The following is a 20,330-nucleotide window of genomic DNA, read 5'->3' as shown; positions in this document are numbered from 1 at the left end:
AACTTAAAAAATACATAACAGGTTTAGATTCTCCCAAACCACCCCATTCACTCACACATACATAGTGCAAAGTTGCACACCATTGGTAAACAATAAATATCGGCGCTGTACAGTTCACATCATGAGATTCATGTAATAATCGGATGAGATTCATGTAATAATCGGATTTCTGTTTATCGCTAGCGTCAACATTTTTGTAGCCAGTGCCTCATTAATGTACGAGATAACACCTTGAAATTACATCATAGCCGCAGAGTAATGTGGGCAAAGAGTGTTTTGTTGAGTGCTAGTTAGAGGACGTGCGCGATTTTCAAACATCTGCAGCGGAACTTACCAAAAAACAAGCGTGTGACAGTCGTTTCATTCTGAGTTGTAGTGGATATCCAAGAAAGCAGCTTAATGTTTATGAATTGTCAGAACAGTGGAGTCCATCCATTACTGTCAAAACAACATAACCTAAATAACCTAATGCATAGCTCCAGTTTCGGTATTCTGTTATAGTGACTAGAAAACAAATAGCGATGGGTAGACAAATTCTGAATTTAAATGTAGGCATTCTGGGTCACGTTGATTCCGGAAAAACCTCTTTAGCAAAAGCAATTAGTACAGTTGCCAGCACAGCGGCGTTTGACAAGAATCCTCAATCTCAAGAAAGAGGAATAACGATTGATCTTGGATTTAGTTCTTTTCAGGTTGACATGCCGCCCCATCTTACGAAATATAGTGATAAAGAGATTTTGCAGTTCACATTTGTGGACTGTCCTGGCCATGCCTCTCTGATACGAACAATTATTGGTGGTGCGTAAATTCATATACACTATAGGAATCAAATAATAACCCTCCACTAGGATGTAAGCTGTTTCTACGACGTGATTTATGAATTTAAATGGCCTAATACATTTACACTTTGTACCGTAAATTTCCAACTGTTCTTAGAGATTTTCAGTTTTCATTTTGTACATTCATACAGTATATATTTGATTACCTGTATATGTTCATGAACACTTGTATAAGTGCATGCTGAATCAGAAAATTTAGTACATTAGCGTACTCAACAATTTCTGTTGCTATGTGTTCTGTGAATTATTGTCAGTTTATAACAGACTCATTAATAAAGGAATATTGTACAGTTGGATGGTGGTGATGGTTTTACTGTTATTTCCAGGCTTATTACATTATCCGACATTCAGATTATTTTTGATAATTAGCTTTTAGGTTTCCAAATTTAGAGCTTGTGAGAACAGCCATGCATAATGGCAAAACATAAGCAGTGTTTGCTACTGCAGTTTTTTTAATGGCACTGTAATCATATAAGCTTTGTAAATGTTAGTGATAGATTGATAGGCAAGATTAAGATGTGGCAGAGGCAATGAATTCACTCAGTGATCAGCACTATATTTGGACAGTAAAGAATTACATGAAAGTTTATGCAGCTAAAATACCAGATATATGCTAAACGAGCATACCATGTCATGGAAATACTTCCATCATATGTATTCCAAAGCCTCTTATTTCATTCTCACTGTTTTACATAAAATTTTCCCTGTGCTATTGCCAGCACACTTTACCTTTTGATCCTTGACACAGTGTATCTGTAAATTGTTAACTACTGATATAAATTTTGACATGTGCTCTGCTAATAGACAGTATATTTCAGACTCTCATCACAGTATTTGTCTCTTCGAATGCAAGTTATTGACCTGTCCTCACATCCTTACAACATTGAGACTTGTCAAAATTATATGTCTACAATACTTCCATAAGGCCTAAGAGAAAGAAATAAACAAATGTACCTTGAGCTGCTGCTTCCAAGTTAGCTGTTTCTTCTTGATTTGCGAGTGAGCATGGCATACATGAAGTTAGAGATGACTGTATTCCACATGAAATTAAATTATTTATGTTTGGTGTGGATGTGGCTGTAACTTCTATTCACTCACTGTGATGTACAGATGAGATGTATATATTCTTCCAGGGTCTTTAACTTTTTTTGGACTCTGTTTTTGAGACCAGCTGTATTGCTCATACTGACAGTATCTCCAGTTTTCTCTCTATTTCATTCAACAGGGTTCTTGCTTATATTTTGCCTTTCAGTCACAACGTGTTACATGCTTAGACTAAAATACTGACTGTATGATTACATAATAATTTTCTTTGATGTATCAGAAGAGTTATCTGTTAAGTAAAATTTTTTGTTGAAGTTTGTGGCCTGCTGGGTCCAACATTCCTATTGTATTTTTTCAAGGATGAAAGTAAACAAATGATGTTTTCCTTCCCTTATATTAGTTTAACAAAACACAGTTTATTTACTTTTCACTCTTAAACATGAAATTTTTGCGTGAGGAAGCAGTTAAAAATCCATTAATATGATTCTGTTGTAGTTTCTGGGCTAAACATGGTCCCATTATTCAAATTTCAATCTTCTGTCCTTAGCATTTTGGGCTGGGCGATGATGAGTCGGACAGTCAGGGCATTGCCTTTCTGATATTGAGATGAACAGGTAGAGGTCTAGCACACTATCTAGCCTACTTCAGTTTTTTGCATCAGATACTAACCTGACTTTGTAATTAGAATAAACCAATGTGAGTTACACACCTGTTAATTCCTATTGCGTCACGCATATTCAAAACAAGGTCTGAAAGCTATACAAAAGTTTAAATTAACTCTTTGACATGACTTCTGTTGTAGGTGATGTGACTTCTGCTTTGGCTGACCTGACATTAGGTTCTGGTGACTGGCAGTCTTGCAGATGAGTAGTCATGCTTTTCCCATGAGTACATGGTTTCACAACCTTCAGAATTTCGATGGTCATAGCTTCTTTGGCCTTTCTATTCCATGAAGACCATGTCTAATGAAGTGGCCTCTTATGGTACTGTCTGCACATGCAAATGTAGCATTTGTGTAATCAGTGCAGATCTTTACAATTGTTTTGTTTTGATGGATGTTATTTGGAGATAACACATGATACTTCCATGAGATCGGCTCTTTCTGGTATACTAATGCTGTAGTAGTCCGCGTTTGGCATTTTTGGAAAGCTTCAATCAGAACACTCTGTGCACATGACCTCTTGCTTCTACACACATTGTTTGCACCTCCAGCTAGCACACAATCACTGCCAGGTCTTAAATGACCTCTCACAGCCTTTCAGCATTTCCTTAAGTGCAATATGAGGATTGGTGATATCCACGACATTGAAACTTGGGTTGCTACTTGCCACAATTTCTGCTAGTTCCCTCATTATTGATATTCCTACCTGAAGTCTCCATTGTTATTATAGTTTGTCACATGTCTTTTTCATCATGTTGGTCTATTGCATTTATTTATGTTTCAACAGCTTTAGCACATTCACACAATTTACTAGATTATTTGATGATGCTGATCTCCTTGTGGTTTCTGCTGTTGCTACTTCATTTTTCAAGTTTCACTACTTCTACGCAAATAACAATCCCCATTCCCAATGCAAGAAGTACAGTCATGAATAAAATGTTGTTGCATTTTTATTTTTGTATGTCCAGGTATCAACCACTGTTTAGATACTCATGGACATGAAAACTGAAGTGGGCTGGTGCACCATTGTGTTGCCTACTATGTCCTCTCATGGAAAATAAGAGGTAAAGTCCAAACAAGTGTGGCAACACATCTCGAATGAGCCCAAAATAATGTGTACCATTCAAATAGGGTGGTATTAGTATCTTACACAATTCCAGCTCAGCAGATGATGGGGATTTGAGATGTGGATGTAAAGTGATTGTTCAGTATAAAACACAAACAGTTTACAAACACATGTCTTACGCACATTACTCTTTCAAGACTTGATACTGCTAAAACAGTCATTTCTAGTTCCTATCTGAAATTGCTCGTTTTAGGATACTACATTGTCTATATAATTATAACCTTGGAAGTTTGGGTGAAACTGTACATGTGTTGGACAGCAAGGGCGCACCCATAAGATAGTTTGGGGGAGAGGGGGCCAGACCAGGGAGTGTGGAGTATGTTCAGTATTTTGGAAGATGAATAGCAATGTGTAAGTAGTCATGAAAATGTTCCAGTTTTGACCTTGTTAGAGACAGCATAATATTGACTTTTGAATCATTTTCTTGAAAGAGAAAACCTACACTACATTTTTTGCTTTCCCTGAGAGCTGTGGGTCAAGGGTGGGGGCAGCCCTTGTTCCTACTGGGGAAGGGCACCTTTGTCTTAGAATGCCTCTCTTCACAATACATTTACTTCTTAATGGTAGGCTCTTTCTTTCTGATGGTAAAAAGCTATTTCATCTGCACTATGATGCGCGTAACCATAATACAAAACACAAAAATAATTATTGTTACTTCTTTGTCTAGGATGCAGAATTTAGTAATTCACCATGATGCAGACATCTCCAAAAACATCCCATTGAACATAAATAAAAATACAGGACATCTCTGCCCACAGCCACCCCTTCTGAAAATTATATGATAACCTAGATTTGAGATTGAAACCTTCTGTTTTGTCTGTGCTAAGAAACAATGTTCAGTGTGTAGCAGCATGACAAGGAATACTGCTTTGTAAGCAGGCCTATGTAGTTCAGATTAATTTCTTTGGAAAATATTAATGTATTCATGTAAAGACTAAGCTGCTAGTAAGGACAAACAGTTCAAGCAAGTTGAGTAGAAGAGCCAGTGACCAGGCACGTGTAGTTGTTTTCATACTGAGTTGCTTGTTTGGTTAGATATACAAATAATCTTGTCATGTTTAGCTTGCTGCAGGCCAGCAACACTGCGATTTGTCAATCACAGAGTTATTTTATTTGAGCTATAATGTAATTGTGGAAATAGAAGGTTATTTATCTAAATTATTGGTGTTGCAATTAATTTATTAGGTTACAGATGTCTGGCATAAGGAAACTAGTAAGGAATGGTATAGATTGTTAATACGGTTTTGCTTTGTTTCTGGATCAAGGTGCTCTTATCCATTTGCATTATATTTTCCCCGTCCTAACTTCCTTGCAACATATTTATGTATTTCTATTATGTTCCATTTGGTAGACTTTTCAGTGTTATCACCTTTATCAGTAAGTTTCACTTGAACTTCTACCATACAGAAATCTGCAAGAATAATTTAAATTTTCTTTGAAACACTCAAAATATTTTATTTAAATTATTAGAATAATATCACAGATTCATGCAACTAATTTTCTCTCTTGTGTAGATGACAACAGACTTTGACCAAGTGGCTTGCCTTATATTTATAAAAGAAATAATTTTCTGTGTTTTTACCTTTATAAATATGGAACTTTGCTGGTTAATGAATGAACCTGTGTAATGTTGTCTTTACTGAAATAATGATCGTTTAAATATTTCAGGAGCTCAGATTATAGACATGATGATACTTGTAGTTGATATAATAAAAGGCATGCAGACTCAAACTGCTGAGTGCTTGATTATTGGGGAAATAACGTGCAAACATATGATTGTTGTTTTAAATAAAATTGATTTACTACCACCTGAGAAAAGAGGAGTAATGATTGAAAAGGTAAGATAATTTTATAATTATCTAACAGGACAGTGCTTTAATTACAGAAGAAAGCTCATTAACTTATTACATTTTACAGATGACAAAGAGAATGAAAAATACTTTAGCAAACACTGTCTTTAAAGATGCTCCTGTAGTTAGTATTTCTGCAAAATCTGGGGGAGATTCTGATTTAAACAGTAGTTCTGTTGGTATGTATTTTTTATGTTGAGTCTCTCTTACCTTTTCTTATTTTCTCAGTATATCGTTCATCTGTTAAATAATATGTATAATTGGAAGAAATTATAGAAAATGACAAATTTATTATAGATCATTTTTCCTTTACTTAACTGGGGCGTTCATACTGTGCAAGGTATCTGTTGTTCTTAATCTGATAATGAAAACACCTGTTAGTACTGTATGCAATAATTCTGTTCCCAAAATAATTCTTCATGCTTCCAGATGTAAATAGTATTTAGTAAACAGCAGTTAAATTGTATGAAGTAAATAAACAGCTTTCTATTTAAGAAATACCAAAGCAAATATCCCTGACTGATATTGCCTAAATAGAACATCACCAGCACTAATTATTTCGGAAGTGGTCTGTAATAACTTATTAATTTAATTTCATATTCTTTGAGATGTTCCTTGAATGCATTTATAGTACAGTGTTTAATAATGTCCATTTGCTGAGCATAATTTTGGTGTTCATGATGTATACAATTTAGAACAAAGTATTATTCTTTCTCATCATTCCTTACTCCTAGTACTAGTACTAGTACTGCTGCTACTACTACTACTACTACTACTACTACTAGTAGTAGTAGTAGTGTGTCATTGTATGGAAAATGTTATTGCTCTGTGCATTGCTGTATAATTAATTGAAAAAAGACACACTCAGATCATTGTGATTTATTTCTCTAGTGATTTTCCTACATCACTTCAGGTAAATTTAGAGACTGTTTCCAGAACAAGACCAAAATACTGCTGCTTCCTCTCTCAATACAGGGTACCTATTTTAATTGTTACCTATATTGCATGTGGGATGCTCAACTGTAATGAGGGAAAATGTCCCCCCCCCCCTCCCCCCTCAACTTACACACTTATCAAGCTACAGACTGCCTACAGTAGAAAATAAGTGCTTATGTTTTGATGTAAATGAAACATACGCGAAGAAAAAAGGGGATTTAAGAAAGAAGAATTTTAATTTGGTTTTTCTTTCTAGCAGGTTAGTAACTATTGCTTTAACTTTCCAAATTTGACTCTGTATTACTTCAGTTTGCCACCAAGATTAAGAATATATTTCTGTCATTTATTTTTTATTTTTCTTAATTTTTTTACATGATTAGTTGACACAATTTTATGTAACAATTGGGTAAGTTAACCACATAAGAGTGTTCCTGTAATCTGAAAGTCCAGGGACATGGTTGAAAAATAATTATTTTGTAAACATTTTTCTTTTTAACTGTATTTGACAAGTTAAGTGCTGGTCCAGGATTCAAATCCAAACATCCTTTCGCATGCGGTGTGCACAATATGAGGCCTTCCAATAATCTACTTCAAAGCTTCAAATTGTCATGATATTTTTCCCTTGAAACTTTGTCAGTTTGTGAGGTATGTTTGTCTAGGTCAGCTGATTGTACACCAAATGTGAAAGGCAGGGTTCTGTTTCCAGCGTGACAATTTTTTATAGGACTACATTAAATCGTTTTAGCTTGTACTCTGCAAAGAGTAAGTGAATTATTTTTAGTATTTCTTTCCCTTTAGGTTCCATCTTCAAGATTGCTACTCTGCAGTTCCTTTTTTTACATTGCCCTTTCATATTGTTGTAGTGTGATTTCCTTTTTTTCCTGAGTATGATGTCAAATTACCTATATTCAGATGAAATGTTTTACTTTAAAAAGCTATTTTCTGAACATTTTATGGTGTTCAACTTTTATTTATCAGTGTTTTTGATAAGCAGTTAAAGAGTAAATGTAACTTGATAAAATAATGTGTATGATAATTAACAATGAAAACTGACGTGGCTGAAGATATGCGAAAATAGAACCAATAACATTCCAGTAGACATGAGTTTGGAAAATAATTGTGAACATGTGGTTGTAAGCCGCCATTGACTTCAGTATGAAATGTTGTCCTACTTAGTACAAATGTATTTGAAATGTAACAAGAAATTCAGTGCTAGTTTGGCTCATTTCATGTTATAGTTTACTGCAGTTTTACACTTGTTGTCCTCATATTTGTGTGTAATACTTCACCTATCACTGCAATGAGTTACAGATTCTTCAAACACTGCTGTATCATCTCATGAATCTTGACAAGACTGTACAATTCAATGCCTGAATTCCTTAACTTTATCAATGGCATTGTTTCACAATTAACTTACAAAACATTCCAGGTTCCCATCATACATGTACCATATTCCCCAGCCATGAGTCATGGCGATCATCATATATAAAAAGATACACCCATCAAGAAGTTTTCCTGTAAGTGCCAGTCAGCAAAAGTATAATTATTTCTTTACCAATTAATGTAGAATGAAGATTGGGCAATCAAATTAAGCTCTTGGTGGGGTGCTTCAACGGGTACATACACAAGATTTATAGCATAATTAATTCAGCAGTGAGACACATTTTAGTTGGACTTTAGTTGAAAATTGATATATAATCGAAACAAGTTCACAGACAGCAAGGTAGTATGCATTGGTGAAGGTTGTAACACACAATTCATCATCTTTCGTTCTTAAAATTTATAATTTTTAATGTATGTTTCTTTTTTTTTTATTTATGTCATCCATAACTGATGAACTGTTGAAGATACATAAATTTTGAGTAGAGCAATGGTAAGATCAGTAAAAATTTGTTAGGGAAGTGGTACCAAATTAATAGTTGTAATAATATTTAACAGCACAAAGAGAGAGAATGCTTTTTGATTATTGCAACATTTTAGACAAGAATTTTGGCACGTAGCTTAATGGGGCAGTCACATAATTCATAAATACTCTGTATCAAAAGATGTAAGTGAGGCTGATGTAACTGCAGACCTCATTAAGCGACATATACAGGAATTCTGTGGAGGAGGTGGACTGAGGCTATATAAGGGCGACAGCCATCATGGCAGGGAGAGAGTTCGGTGCAATGTGGTTGGAGTGGGACCTGTGCTGGTTGGAAAATGTTCTTTGCAATCTAACTGAAGCAGCATGTAGGTCAAGCTGTGTGGTGATTCCAGGCACACAGGCTTTAGGGAGATAAAAATTTTATGGACAGTCGATTAGCTGGACTTAGAAAACTTAGGGCCTAGTCAGATGTCTGGTTATCTTCTCCCAGGTGACCATCTGGACTTGTAATTCTCGTGTGATGTGGGTTTTGGACTCTGTTTCTGAATACTAAAGTTGGACTTTATCCCAGTTTTACCTCCAAGGGTCTCTGATGATTTTACCACAAATAAGCACTTAGGAGTAGCATCATGTGTCAGTTTGACTCAAATTAAGTATGGGTTAGTCTGTGGTTGATTTTCCTTTAACGGTTAGCAGTGAACAAAATTAATATTTTTCAGCAGTTTTTTCAGTTTATTAAGTTCTATATAGCAAGTTTACCTCCCGCTATATTGGAGGCTCAAGTCGCTTTTAACAACTTGCTGAAGTAGTTGGTTTCACCAGTCTTTAGGTTTATGTGACAGTTTTAGAGACAATAAACTTTTATTAGCGCAAATTGAAATGTTGTAGTCACAGGTCATCATTTCACATAATTTGCAGCTGGATAATGCCTAGTGATTAATTGTCTCAGTGGTTAATAGCATCAAGAACAAATTTAATTTCATTATTTCGATTACTAATCCACTCAGGAAAGAGAAGCTGAATTTATCATCATCAGTGAAGACAACAAGAGACATCGTATTTAATTTAGAGTGCAATAAATTTTTTTTCCCGTGCTGTCACAAATGGCAGCTTATAACCACACGTTCAAAATTATCTCACAAATGGCATCTTTCTGGATCTATGTTTACTGGAATGATTTTGACTGTATTACCATATCATTTCCTTATGTCAATTTTTGTTTTCTGATAAATCCTGTATAAATGAAAAATATTGTAATATTTTCTTTTGATGACTATGAAGGAGGTTGTAGTTACATTTTATGTTTTATATATTGAAATATGATGCATGCCCTGTAAGTGGTAATAATATATAATCTGTTTCACAGGAATAGAAGAACTTATAGAAACACTAAAACAATATGCTTATGTTCCCACCCGTGGTACCTCGGAACCATTCTTGTTTGCTGTTGATCATTGCTTCAGCATTCGTGGACAGGGGACTGTAATGACTGGAACTGTTCTCCAGGGATCTGTAAATGTTAATGATGTATGTAGACTTAATCTTTTATTTCTCTCTTAAAAATAGTTATAGAGAATTAAAAAAATTATTTGACAGATTGTGTATTGTTACTGTTGCACAGTAGGAACTGATCTTAGTTTCTGCTGTAGAGGTTGATATAACTAATGAAGTTCTTTAGGTATTTATTGGTGTTGTTAAATTTTTTTTGAAAATATTGGATATTAATACAGCATGATGTGTAAATTGTTTTTATATGTCTCCATTCACATGCACTTGATTGTGTTCATTGTGTGCCCGAACCACCAATGTGATAGGGCAATGTCTTGAATGTCTAGTTCATCATAGAATTGCCCATAGTCTATTCCTTTCACAACTGTAGCTTTGCAGAATGAGTTTTGATGGTACCTTTTTAATTATCGGGGTGTTGTTATAACTCTACAAATTTTATCTGTACTTTGTGATAACCTGAATTATGTAGTCATTGTAGAATTTATCAGAAGTGTAGGGGTGTTGTGGAAAGTCACAAGTGATGTATTTTTTGGCGTGGAATGGAAGCAGTGTTATAGAGATTTTTCATCTTTTTGATGATGACATAGAAGAATGATTCTTGTAAAAAGTTCCCAGTGTGAGTATTTGATGCAAACTGATCAGTGCTGGCTAAAGTTCTGATTATCCCACTGTGTTTCAATATGGTCCAAAGAATCTAGTTTCTTTCAAATTAGTTAATCCGGATATCCCTTGCCAACCCTCCATGATACTTAGCTCTCATGTTACAGTTGCAGCAAGCATGTATAAATGAAGAACTAATGTTACTAAACACAGCCTTCCAAAATGCCTTCACAAAAGAAGATGAAGTAAATATTCCAGAATTTGAATCGAGAACAACTGCCAACATGAGTAACGTAGAAGTAAATATCCTTGGAGTAGTGAAGCAACTTAAATCACTTAATAAAAGCAAGTCTTCTGGTCCAGACTGTATACCAATTAGGTTCTTTTCGGAGTATGCTGATGCATTAGCTCCATACTTAACAATCATATACAACCGTTCGCTCGACGAAAGAACCGCACCCAAAGACTGGAAAGTTGCACAGGTCACACCAATATTCAAGAAAGGTAGTAGGAGTAATCCACTAAATTACAGGAGCATATTGTTAACGTCGATATGCAGCAGAATTTTAGAACATATATTGTGTTCGAACATTATGAATTACCTCGAAGAAAACTGTCTATTGATACACAGTCAACATGGATTTAGAAAACATCGTTCTTGTGAAACACAACTAGCTCTTTATTCACATGAAGCGTTGAGTGCTATTGACAAGGGATTTCAGATCGATTCCGTATTTCTGGATTTCCAGAAGGCTTTTGACACAGTACCACACAAGCGGCTCGTATTGAAATTGCATGCTTATGGAATTTTGTATCAGTTATGTGACTGGATTTGTGATTTCCTGTCAGAGAGGTCACAGTTCGTAGTAACTGACAGAAAGTCATCGAGTAAAGCAGAAGTGATTTCTGGCGTTCCCCAAGGTAGTGTTATAGGCCCTTTGCTGCTCCTTATCTATATAAACAATTTGGGAGACAGTCTGAGCAGCCGTCTTCAGTTGTTTGCAGATGATGCTGTCATTTGTCGACTAATAAAGTCATCAGAAGATCAAAACAAACTGCAAAACAATTTAGAAAAAAATATCTGAATGTTGCAAAAAGTGGCAGTTGACCCTGAATAACGAAAAGTGTGAGGTCATCCACATGAGTGCTAAAAGGAACTCGTTAAACTTCGGTTACACAATAAATCAGTCTAATCTAAAATCCATAACTTCAACAAAATACCTAGGTATTACAATTACGAACAACTTAAATTGGAAGGAACACGTAGAAAATGTTGTGGGGAAGGCTAACCAAAGACTGTGTTTTATTGGCAGGACACTTAGAAAATATAACAGACCTACTACAGAGACAGCGTACACTACGCTTGTCCGTCCTCTTTTAGATTACTGCTGCGCGGTGTGGGATCCTTACCAGATAGGACTGACAGAGTACATCAAAAAGTTCAAAGAAAGAAATATGGGAGAGAGAGTCACAGAAATGATACAGGATTTGGGCTGGAAAAAGGGGTTTTTCGTTGCGACGGAATCTTCTCAAGAAATTCCAATCACCAACTTTCTCCTCCGAATGCGAAAATATTTTGTTGACACTGATGTACATAAGGAGGAATGATCACCATGATAAAATAAGGGAAATCAGAGCTCGTACGGAAAGATATAGGTGTTCATTCATTCCACGCACTATACAAGATTGGAATAATAGAGAATTGTGAAGGTGGTTCGATGAACCCTCTGCTAGGCACTTAAATGTGATTTGCAGAGTATCCAAGTAGATGTAGAATGTAGTTTGAAGCATGATCAGCAGTATTGTAGTTGAATTTGAGTTTTCATGGACGTTCCAAAATGTGTTTATATCATAAAACAGATAGTAATAAAATGACAGTAATTTTCATATTTATTATTGTTTATTAATAGGTAGAAGGCATATGTTATTGCTCAGTGGCCTTCCAAACTCATGTAGCTCAATAAATGAGGCATTCATTCAACTCTCCACAACCCAAAACTTTTCCAGTTTTTGAATTGGTATCATTCTATAATTCCGAGTAAGAGGTTGATATCTGTTAATTTTAGATGTGACTGTCCTTACTGTCATTCTTAGTGGTATAATGCCTTAATGGAAAGAACCTTTGAGATTACAGCATAGAGATAGCAAATGATATGGCATAGAACTTGCCTAAAGTTACTTAAAGCAGCATCCAAGCACTGAAATGCCTGACTGTCACCAACATCATCACAATTCTGCTGTGCCGTGTTTTTCTTTGAAAGATGGTGGATGTTGCTTTTTATTATTATTATTATTGTATGGAAGCTGATGTAAACAGTTTGAATGATGAACTGACAGTACAGCACAGTCAAATATGGATGGTTATGTTCTGTTTTGTATGAGGTGTTCTCATGTGATGGTTTTGAATCTATATATGTTGGTGTAGTTACAATTATGTGCTTTGTAAATAAGCAGGAGTTGTAGTATTGATTGTTTAATCAATTAGAATGCCATAAAGTCATAAAATGCACTCAGTGGAGGCAATTCCTAGTTATGATAAGGACTTTATGAACTCCATGATGTTCCTGCTATTTGCAGATGACCTATGTTCCAACTGTCTTGGAGAAAGTGCTATTCCGTAGCCTTCAGATTTTCTTCAGTTGAGGTTTGATGATGTGTACTTTATTGTATCTGAAGTCAAGAAGAAATTGATTTCTGTGTTTGGAGAATACGATAAATTTTCAGTTTGCCAACAAAATGAAAAATTAAGTGCACTACCGGAACTGAAATGCTCTTCACAATATAAATCAAAGTGTTAAATATTTTGCAATGTTGTAGTTGAAAATTATGCATTGAAGTCAGATTGGCCTTCCTCGAGTGCTATAAAGCATTTGTGTTTTACAAATTTCATTACATGTGACGACAACTGACTGGATGTTTCTGGCACTCAATTACAATCTGTTGCTGGATGTAAAACACTTAGTAACAGCCATTCTCACGATACTTCTGTTAAGTAACAGATTACAAATCAGCCCACTGACAGTAATCTTCTACCCACTGAGCTTGAAGTGGAAGAATTCACAAAATTTTTGTTTTGCATAATGTGACTCCTTCTCAGCCATTTTCTTCTTACTCATTCTGATTTTTAGCACAAACATGATCTTAACATAGACAGTAATAAAGACATAGAGTTGAGAGGCCCTAAAACATTAGGCGGGTGGAGGGAGAACTAAGAACTAATTTTCTACCACACAGCACTGGTAGACTGCAGGGAGCAACTTGCAAGCATTTTTGCATTTGTGCTGCAGACAGTGTGATTTTAGGGTATGGCCATAAGTGCCCTTTGGATAAAGCTGGTGAGAACCCCCTCTCTTCAGAACAATGGGCACAGCATGCACTTCAGAAAAGCTATGGTGCCTTACCATATCGCATCTATCTCAATACACCCTTGCGGATACTGCTGAATAGTAAGTGATTGGCAATTTGCACTCCAGTGTCCACTTCCCAATCTCAATTCTCTTGAGAGATTAAACAGTGTACAAAAGAAAGCAACGAAAATGGTTGCTTACCGAGGCCATCTGGACTATGTGTATTGAACTGGCTATATTTGAAGCTTGTGACTATCCATAGCTATTGTACAGGAGGAAGAGTGTCTCCAAACATCACTTGAAGACATTGCCCATGGTAAAGCGATTTGCTAAAACCACCACCATTGTCAGCCTAGATTCAGCATCCAGCCTGAAAGATTTGGGAGAGCTTTACGGGTCTCATATTTGATTCAAAGCTATTATGGTTACCACAACCAAGGGATTAGAGAGAGGTAGTGAGAGAGCACGGTTGAATCCTAAAGCACATTACATACAGTTCTTTGAATTCACTGCATGTCCTAAAGAACCACAGCCACTGGTCCTGGGAACTGTACCAGTTTATAAGGCTTCTTTCTGATCCTGGCCTAATTTTGGGTGCACTGAGTATGGGTCGATGAGACCTGTACGTATCAAACTCATCGACTCTATCCACCAGTCCCTGTGCTTAGGCCGGGAAGTTACTACTCACCTTTCAGTGGCATCTCTTCTTAATGTGTTATGCATACAGTTTCTGTGATGTTCTGTAATCACCAGTATGCCAAACTGTTGCTCTTCCTACCATAGAAATGATTTTTGAAATTCACCTTTGAATAATTAAGGGATGTGTGATCTGTGCAAAGCATGGCCAAGAGACTGTTTATATGGGACAAATGTCAACCTTGACACATGGGTGAAACCGGAGTACTCTACGGCACTGGCCCCTTATGTAGCTTGCACTTATCATGAATCTCTCGCCCAGCACAAAGTCCCAAGTGACTGGAAAGAAGCTAATATAAGAAGGGTAAAAGAATGGACCCATAAAATTAAAGGCCAATATCCCTAACTTGTGTATGCTGCAGAATCCTTGAACATATTCTCATTTTGAATATAATAAACTTTCTTGAGACTGAGAAGCTTATGTCTATGAATCGGCATATTTTAGAAAGCGTTGCTCGTGTGAAAATGAGTTTGCCCTTTTCTCACATAATATACTGGGAACTACGGATGAAGGGTAACAGGTAGATTCCATATTTCTGGAAAGCATGTGACACCGTGCCTCATTGCAGGCTGTTAATGACGGTAAGAGCACATGGAATAAGTTCACAGTTATGAGAGTGGCTTGAAGACTTCTTAAATAATAGAACCCAGTGTGTTGTCCTCGACAGCAAGTGTTAATCAGAGACAATGGTGTTGTCAGGAGTACTCTAGGGAAGTGTAATAGGACTGCTGCTGTTCTCTGTAGACATAAATGATTTGGCGGATAGGGTGGGCAGCAGTCTGCGGTTATTTGCTGATGATGCCGGGGTGTACAGTAAGATGCCGCAGTTGAGTGACTGTAGGAAGATACAAGATAACAAAGACAAAATTTCTGGTTAGTGTGTTGAATGGCAGCTTAGCCCTAAATGTGGAAAAATGTAAGTTAATGTGGATGAGTTGGACGATCAAACCCGTAATACTCGTATACACAGTCAAGTCGTTTAAATATCTGCGCATAACTTTGCAAAGCAATGTGAGGTGGAATGAGTATGTGAGAACTGTGGTAGGGAAGGCAAATGGCTGGCTTTGGTTTATTGGTAGAATTTTAGGAAAGTATGTTTCACCTGCAAAGGAGACCACCTATAGGATGCTGGTGTGACCTATTCTTGGTACTGCTCGATGTTTGGGATCCATTCCTTGTTGAATTGAAGGAAGACATCGAAGCAATTCAGAGGCGGGCTGCAAGATTTGTTACCAGCAGGTTTGAACACCACATAAGTGTCACGGAGATACTTTGGAAACTCAAATGGGAATCCCTGGAGTGAAGGCGACACACTTTTCAAGAAACACTATCGAGAAAATTTAAAGGAACTGGCATTTGAAGCTGACTGTTGAACGATTCTGCTGCTGCCAACATACATTGTGTGTAAGGACCACAAAGATAAGATATGAGAGATTAGGGCTCATATGGAGGCATATAGGCAGTTGTTTTTTCCTTGCTCTATTTGCGAGTTGAACAGTAAAGCAATTGACAAATAATAGTACAAGGTACCCTCCACCACACACCTTATGATGGCTTGCGGAGTATCTATGTAGATGTAGATGTAGATGAACCAGCTTATGCCCAGAGTAATTTCAGGTTTATTGAGGTACAGCAGGGACTGCATTCCTGGGTTTATTTTTACTCAATGTTTCATGAAATTTTAAATTAGCACCACAATTGTACAGCAGAAATCAAAGATGGGTCTAAATGAAATGACAGTCTTCACTTCTCTATGATTTTCTCTGAGTTTTTCTTTGAGATATGTTCACCAAATAAATACAGAGTGTTTTAGGTGGAGCTAAATGTTACCTTGAGAGCTCTGGAGCAGATGAACGATATTCTGGTTGTGAAATTTCATCTGTGCTTTGATTCCAGAACTGACGTTCATTCAATATAACACACAAACAAGTTCAGAATATCCATAATTCTGTGCTCTGCTTATAAAGAAGGCGGGGAAGAAGTACTACTGGGTGCCAAGACACTTTGAAACTTAAAGTAATGAACTGGCTGAAGAGGCAGCCAGAAAAACAGATGCTGCAAATTCCATGGCCCTTTGTAACATCCCCGCACATTACTGTGACATTACTGTTGAGGTACAAAACCATGCATTCACAGGAATGAGAGTATCTGGAAGTGATGGATGATTGGCTGCAGCTGCTAAAGGCAAGAGGTGGAGTTAGCAGATTTTCCAGGTCTTTTCGCATACCAATTTTAGGACACAGCATTTTAATAAGTTATATTTTATTTTCAGACCTGAATGTGGAGGCTAGTTCAACTGCATATCTGCCATCTATCTTAGCAGACAGATATATGTATGTGATACAGCTTTTTAAGTTTTTTGAACTGCATGGTTTCATTTCTCAATTATTGGGGGGTAGAGTTTAATGTTTTTTTCAGGTTGTGTGTAGATGATCAACCAGTCAAATTTTCCTGTGTTCTTACTGCAGCCCCTCTTTGCTGATCTATTGGGGTTTTAGCAGACTTTAGAATAGACATCATATTTATAATTTTGGTGATAGTGTGTGATTATTTAGGTGACTGTGAGTAAAAGCTAGAGACAGTAAGTGTGATTTGACTGTGTTTGTATTTTTAATACCTTTTTAAAGTTTGCACAGTTTAACTACATTGATCTCAACCTAAGTTATAAAGTTAGGTAAATTTGTATGATTCTGCATGTCAAGTCCTCCAAATTCTGCCTACCTTCCACACCCCATAACATCTCTCTCCCTCCCTCCCTCCCCCCCCTCTCTCTCTCTCTCCCTCCCCCCCTCCCTCCCCCCCCCCCTCCCCCTCCCCCTCCCTGTCTGCATTTGCTACATGTCAACAAACATAGGTGGGGCAGTGACAATGAAGGAAATAGAAACACTATTCATGGTGTTACATCTTCTTTTCAAATCAGTCTTATCATTCAATTTTTTATTATGACTTTTTTAATGTGCAAGAAATAGTAATAGAGATTGGCTACTCTTTTATAGCATGAATTTCTTTTCATAAGTTTTCAGTCTGAATAGTGTAACATGACTGTACTTTTTCCTCTTGGAATAGTCATTTGACTATAAAAACGTTGTGTCATAATTTTTATGTATATGTTTCATTTCTTTTCAGGCAATTGAAATCCCTTCAATGCAAGTTACTAAAAAGGTAAAAACAATGCAGATGTTTCGTCAGCCAGTTGAACAGGCGTCACAAGGAGATCGACTAGGTATATGTGTTACACAGTTTGATCCAAAACTTCTAGAAAGAGGGCTAGTGTGTTGCCCAGGATATATCACAAATATACATGCTGCAATTATTTCTGCACAGAAGATCAGGTATTTCAAGAGTTCTGTAAAATCAAAAATGAAATTTCATATAAGTGTTGGTTATGAAACTGTGATGGCAAAAGTTTCAGTTTTTGGGCTCATGGAGAATGATAAAAGCTGTGAGAAGTCTGATGACAGAGGTGATTCCTTCAGTTTTCAGCAGATATACAAGTATCAAGATGAGTTACTGTCTGATGAATCAGATAGCACGAAACAGATAGAAAAGGAATTACCTTTAAAACAATATGTTTTACTTGAGTTTGAGAAACCAATATTGGCAAGTTCTCGTTCCCTTGTCATTGGTTCAAAACTGGACATTGATATCAATAGTAACAGTTGTCGAATTGCATTCTGGGGAAAGATGCTTGAGAGGATTGTTGATAAAAATTATTCCACTGCTGTACTACCAAAACTCAAAGTTTACAAAGACAAATGCAAGACTGGAATTGTTGACAGAATAAAAAATGCAAATGAAGTAATTGGAAAGGACATTTTCAAGAAGGAAACAAACATCCAGCTGTTTGTAGGGTTAAAAGTGAACCTGTCCACTGGTGAAGAGGGAGTAATAGATGGAGCATTTGGCCAGAGTGGGAAAATAAACATCAGAATTCCAGGTCAGTTCCTGAATTACTGGAGAGTGATACCTTTCATCTTTGTTGACTGATAATATATAGGTCACATAATCACCTGCAATATTACACGTGTGTGTGTGTGTGTGCGTGGGTGTGTGTGTGTGTGTGTGTGTGTGTGTGTGTGTGTGTGTGGTCTATTTTTGACGAAGGCCTTACTGGCCGAAAGCTTTATTTGTAACAGGCTTTTTGTTGTGCCTATCTGCGACTCGACGTCTCTGCTATATGGTGAGCAGCAACTTCCCTTTTCATATTGTTGTTACATTCCATCATGGATTTTCTGTTGTTTGATTTTTTCCTAACTGGTAATTCAGTGAACGCACATACAGACCTGTTTTTCTGTGCTGTCATCTCTACATCATCTACATGCCTCTCTCTATAAAAATCTCTGTGCCTGATTTTAGATAATGTTGTGTGTACACCCATCTTAAGCATGAGGCATATATAGATGTTATTCATATGGGTAGATCAAGATCTACGTATACTATAGATTATTAGAATATCCACAGAAGCAGGCCTATTTGCATTTTGCAGCATGTGTGGACTTAAATGTATACAGTACATGGTTCAGTTTGTCTCATGTGTATCTATTATTGTTGCATGTATACTGCCACATAATTTCCAGGTTATTTGGGTATGCAGCATATTCTGTATATTACTCTGTTGCAGGTGGCCTGAAAGATACAACTATTTCTCAAATAAATCAAGGCTCAAAGAAAAAGGGTAAAAATGTTGCTGTACAAGATGATGGAAATGATACTGGCCCTGTGAAATTTACAGTTGCATTCAAAAGATATGCATATGATCCTGAAAAGAGGATGATACAGCTTTAATGCCTGCAAAGACAAACTTGAAATTGTTTGTAATTAAAGTTACTCTGTTAAATGAGAAATAAAATAAATGTCTAAGACACTGAAGTCATTCAAATGTGAAAAAATTGCCCAAGTGATTTTTCATTTCTCCTTCAATACATAATGCTGCAATATTGGTCAAACTAGGAAGATCTGTCAAAATTAAGCCTTGCGAGTAGTTCTTAAAGGCACTGGATTTGCAGTTGTGAGGATGACAGTTCAAAAATCTGTGTGGTCATCCAGATTTAGGATTTCCATGGTTCCCCTAAATTACTTGGCAGGAATGTTGGAGTGATTCCTTTGAAAAGCATCTGGCTGAATTCCTTCTATAATCAAGGGGTATCTAATGACCTCATTGTTGATGGAGTGTTTAATAACCCTGCTTCCTACTTTTAAATCTAATAATGGGCCTGTATACATGATTAGTGAAATAAATTCATTTATTGCTAATGTTTCTGTACTGACCGATCAAGCTAGAATCAACTTGTGCGCCTTTTGATCTGTTTATGCATCCATTGTAGCCAAAACCTCAAACCCTTTCTATTAGTTTAGCTATAAATATTGTTCAATTATCTTCAAGAGAAGTATGAGAAGAAATAGTTATAAGCTCTATTAAAGAAGTGTTTTCCTGAGGGCTGACAGGAGCGTAGTGCTGTGAAGAAATATCTTCTGTACTTTGGAATTGTAACTTTGGTGTCTAGAATATTGACAGCTCAAATCAGCCTCTTTCATGAGGCATTAGATAGAATTTGTGTCAGTCTAGAAACTAGTGGAGCTGAGTTGGTGTAGGCCTATGTCATTGTTCGAGAGAAAGGCATCTTCAAGCTTACCCACATGTGAAATTTATTCTATTGTTTAAAACCACTTTGAAGTGAGATATGAATTCATCAAGGGGGATTGAGCAACACAATTTAACCAGTTGAATGCAGTGAGAGGGAGACTGATGTAGCTAGATGGAAAATCTTGTAGGTGATCATGGCAGGAAAGGAAGGTGCTAGAGAAACACATTAATTGTGAAACAGGTAGAGTACTATGAGTGTATTAAAGATGG

General features: G+C 36.6%; 1 protein-coding gene across 2 annotated transcripts; it reads left to right on the top strand.

The window, feature by feature from the left end:
- Positions 1-37: 37 nt before the first annotated feature.
- Positions 38-19,729, top strand: LOC126481513 (selenocysteine-specific elongation factor). Of its 2 annotated transcripts, none has more exons than XM_050105312.1 (6): positions 38-132; positions 5,339-5,508; positions 5,588-5,699; positions 9,690-9,850; positions 17,603-18,413; positions 19,098-19,729. In XM_050105312.1, the coding sequence occupies exons 2-6, from the start codon at positions 5,356-5,358 to the stop codon at positions 19,259-19,261; spliced, it is 1,401 nt and encodes a 466-aa protein (XP_049961269.1). In that variant the 5' UTR covers positions 38-132; positions 5,339-5,355; the 3' UTR covers positions 19,262-19,729. The 2 variants fall into 2 exon arrangements, with proteins under 2 accessions (XP_049961269.1, XP_049961268.1); XM_050105311.1 differs by lacking the exon at positions 38-132 and adding an exon at positions 140-798.
- The last annotated feature ends 601 nt before the right edge of the window (positions 19,730-20,330 follow it).

This window comes from Schistocerca serialis, chromosome 5 (assembly GCF_023864345.2).
Source record: "Schistocerca serialis cubense isolate TAMUIC-IGC-003099 chromosome 5, iqSchSeri2.2, whole genome shotgun sequence".
Lineage (NCBI taxonomy): Eukaryota > Metazoa > Arthropoda > Insecta > Orthoptera > Acrididae > Schistocerca > Schistocerca serialis.
This window is presented reverse-complemented; position numbering and strand designations above follow the sequence as displayed.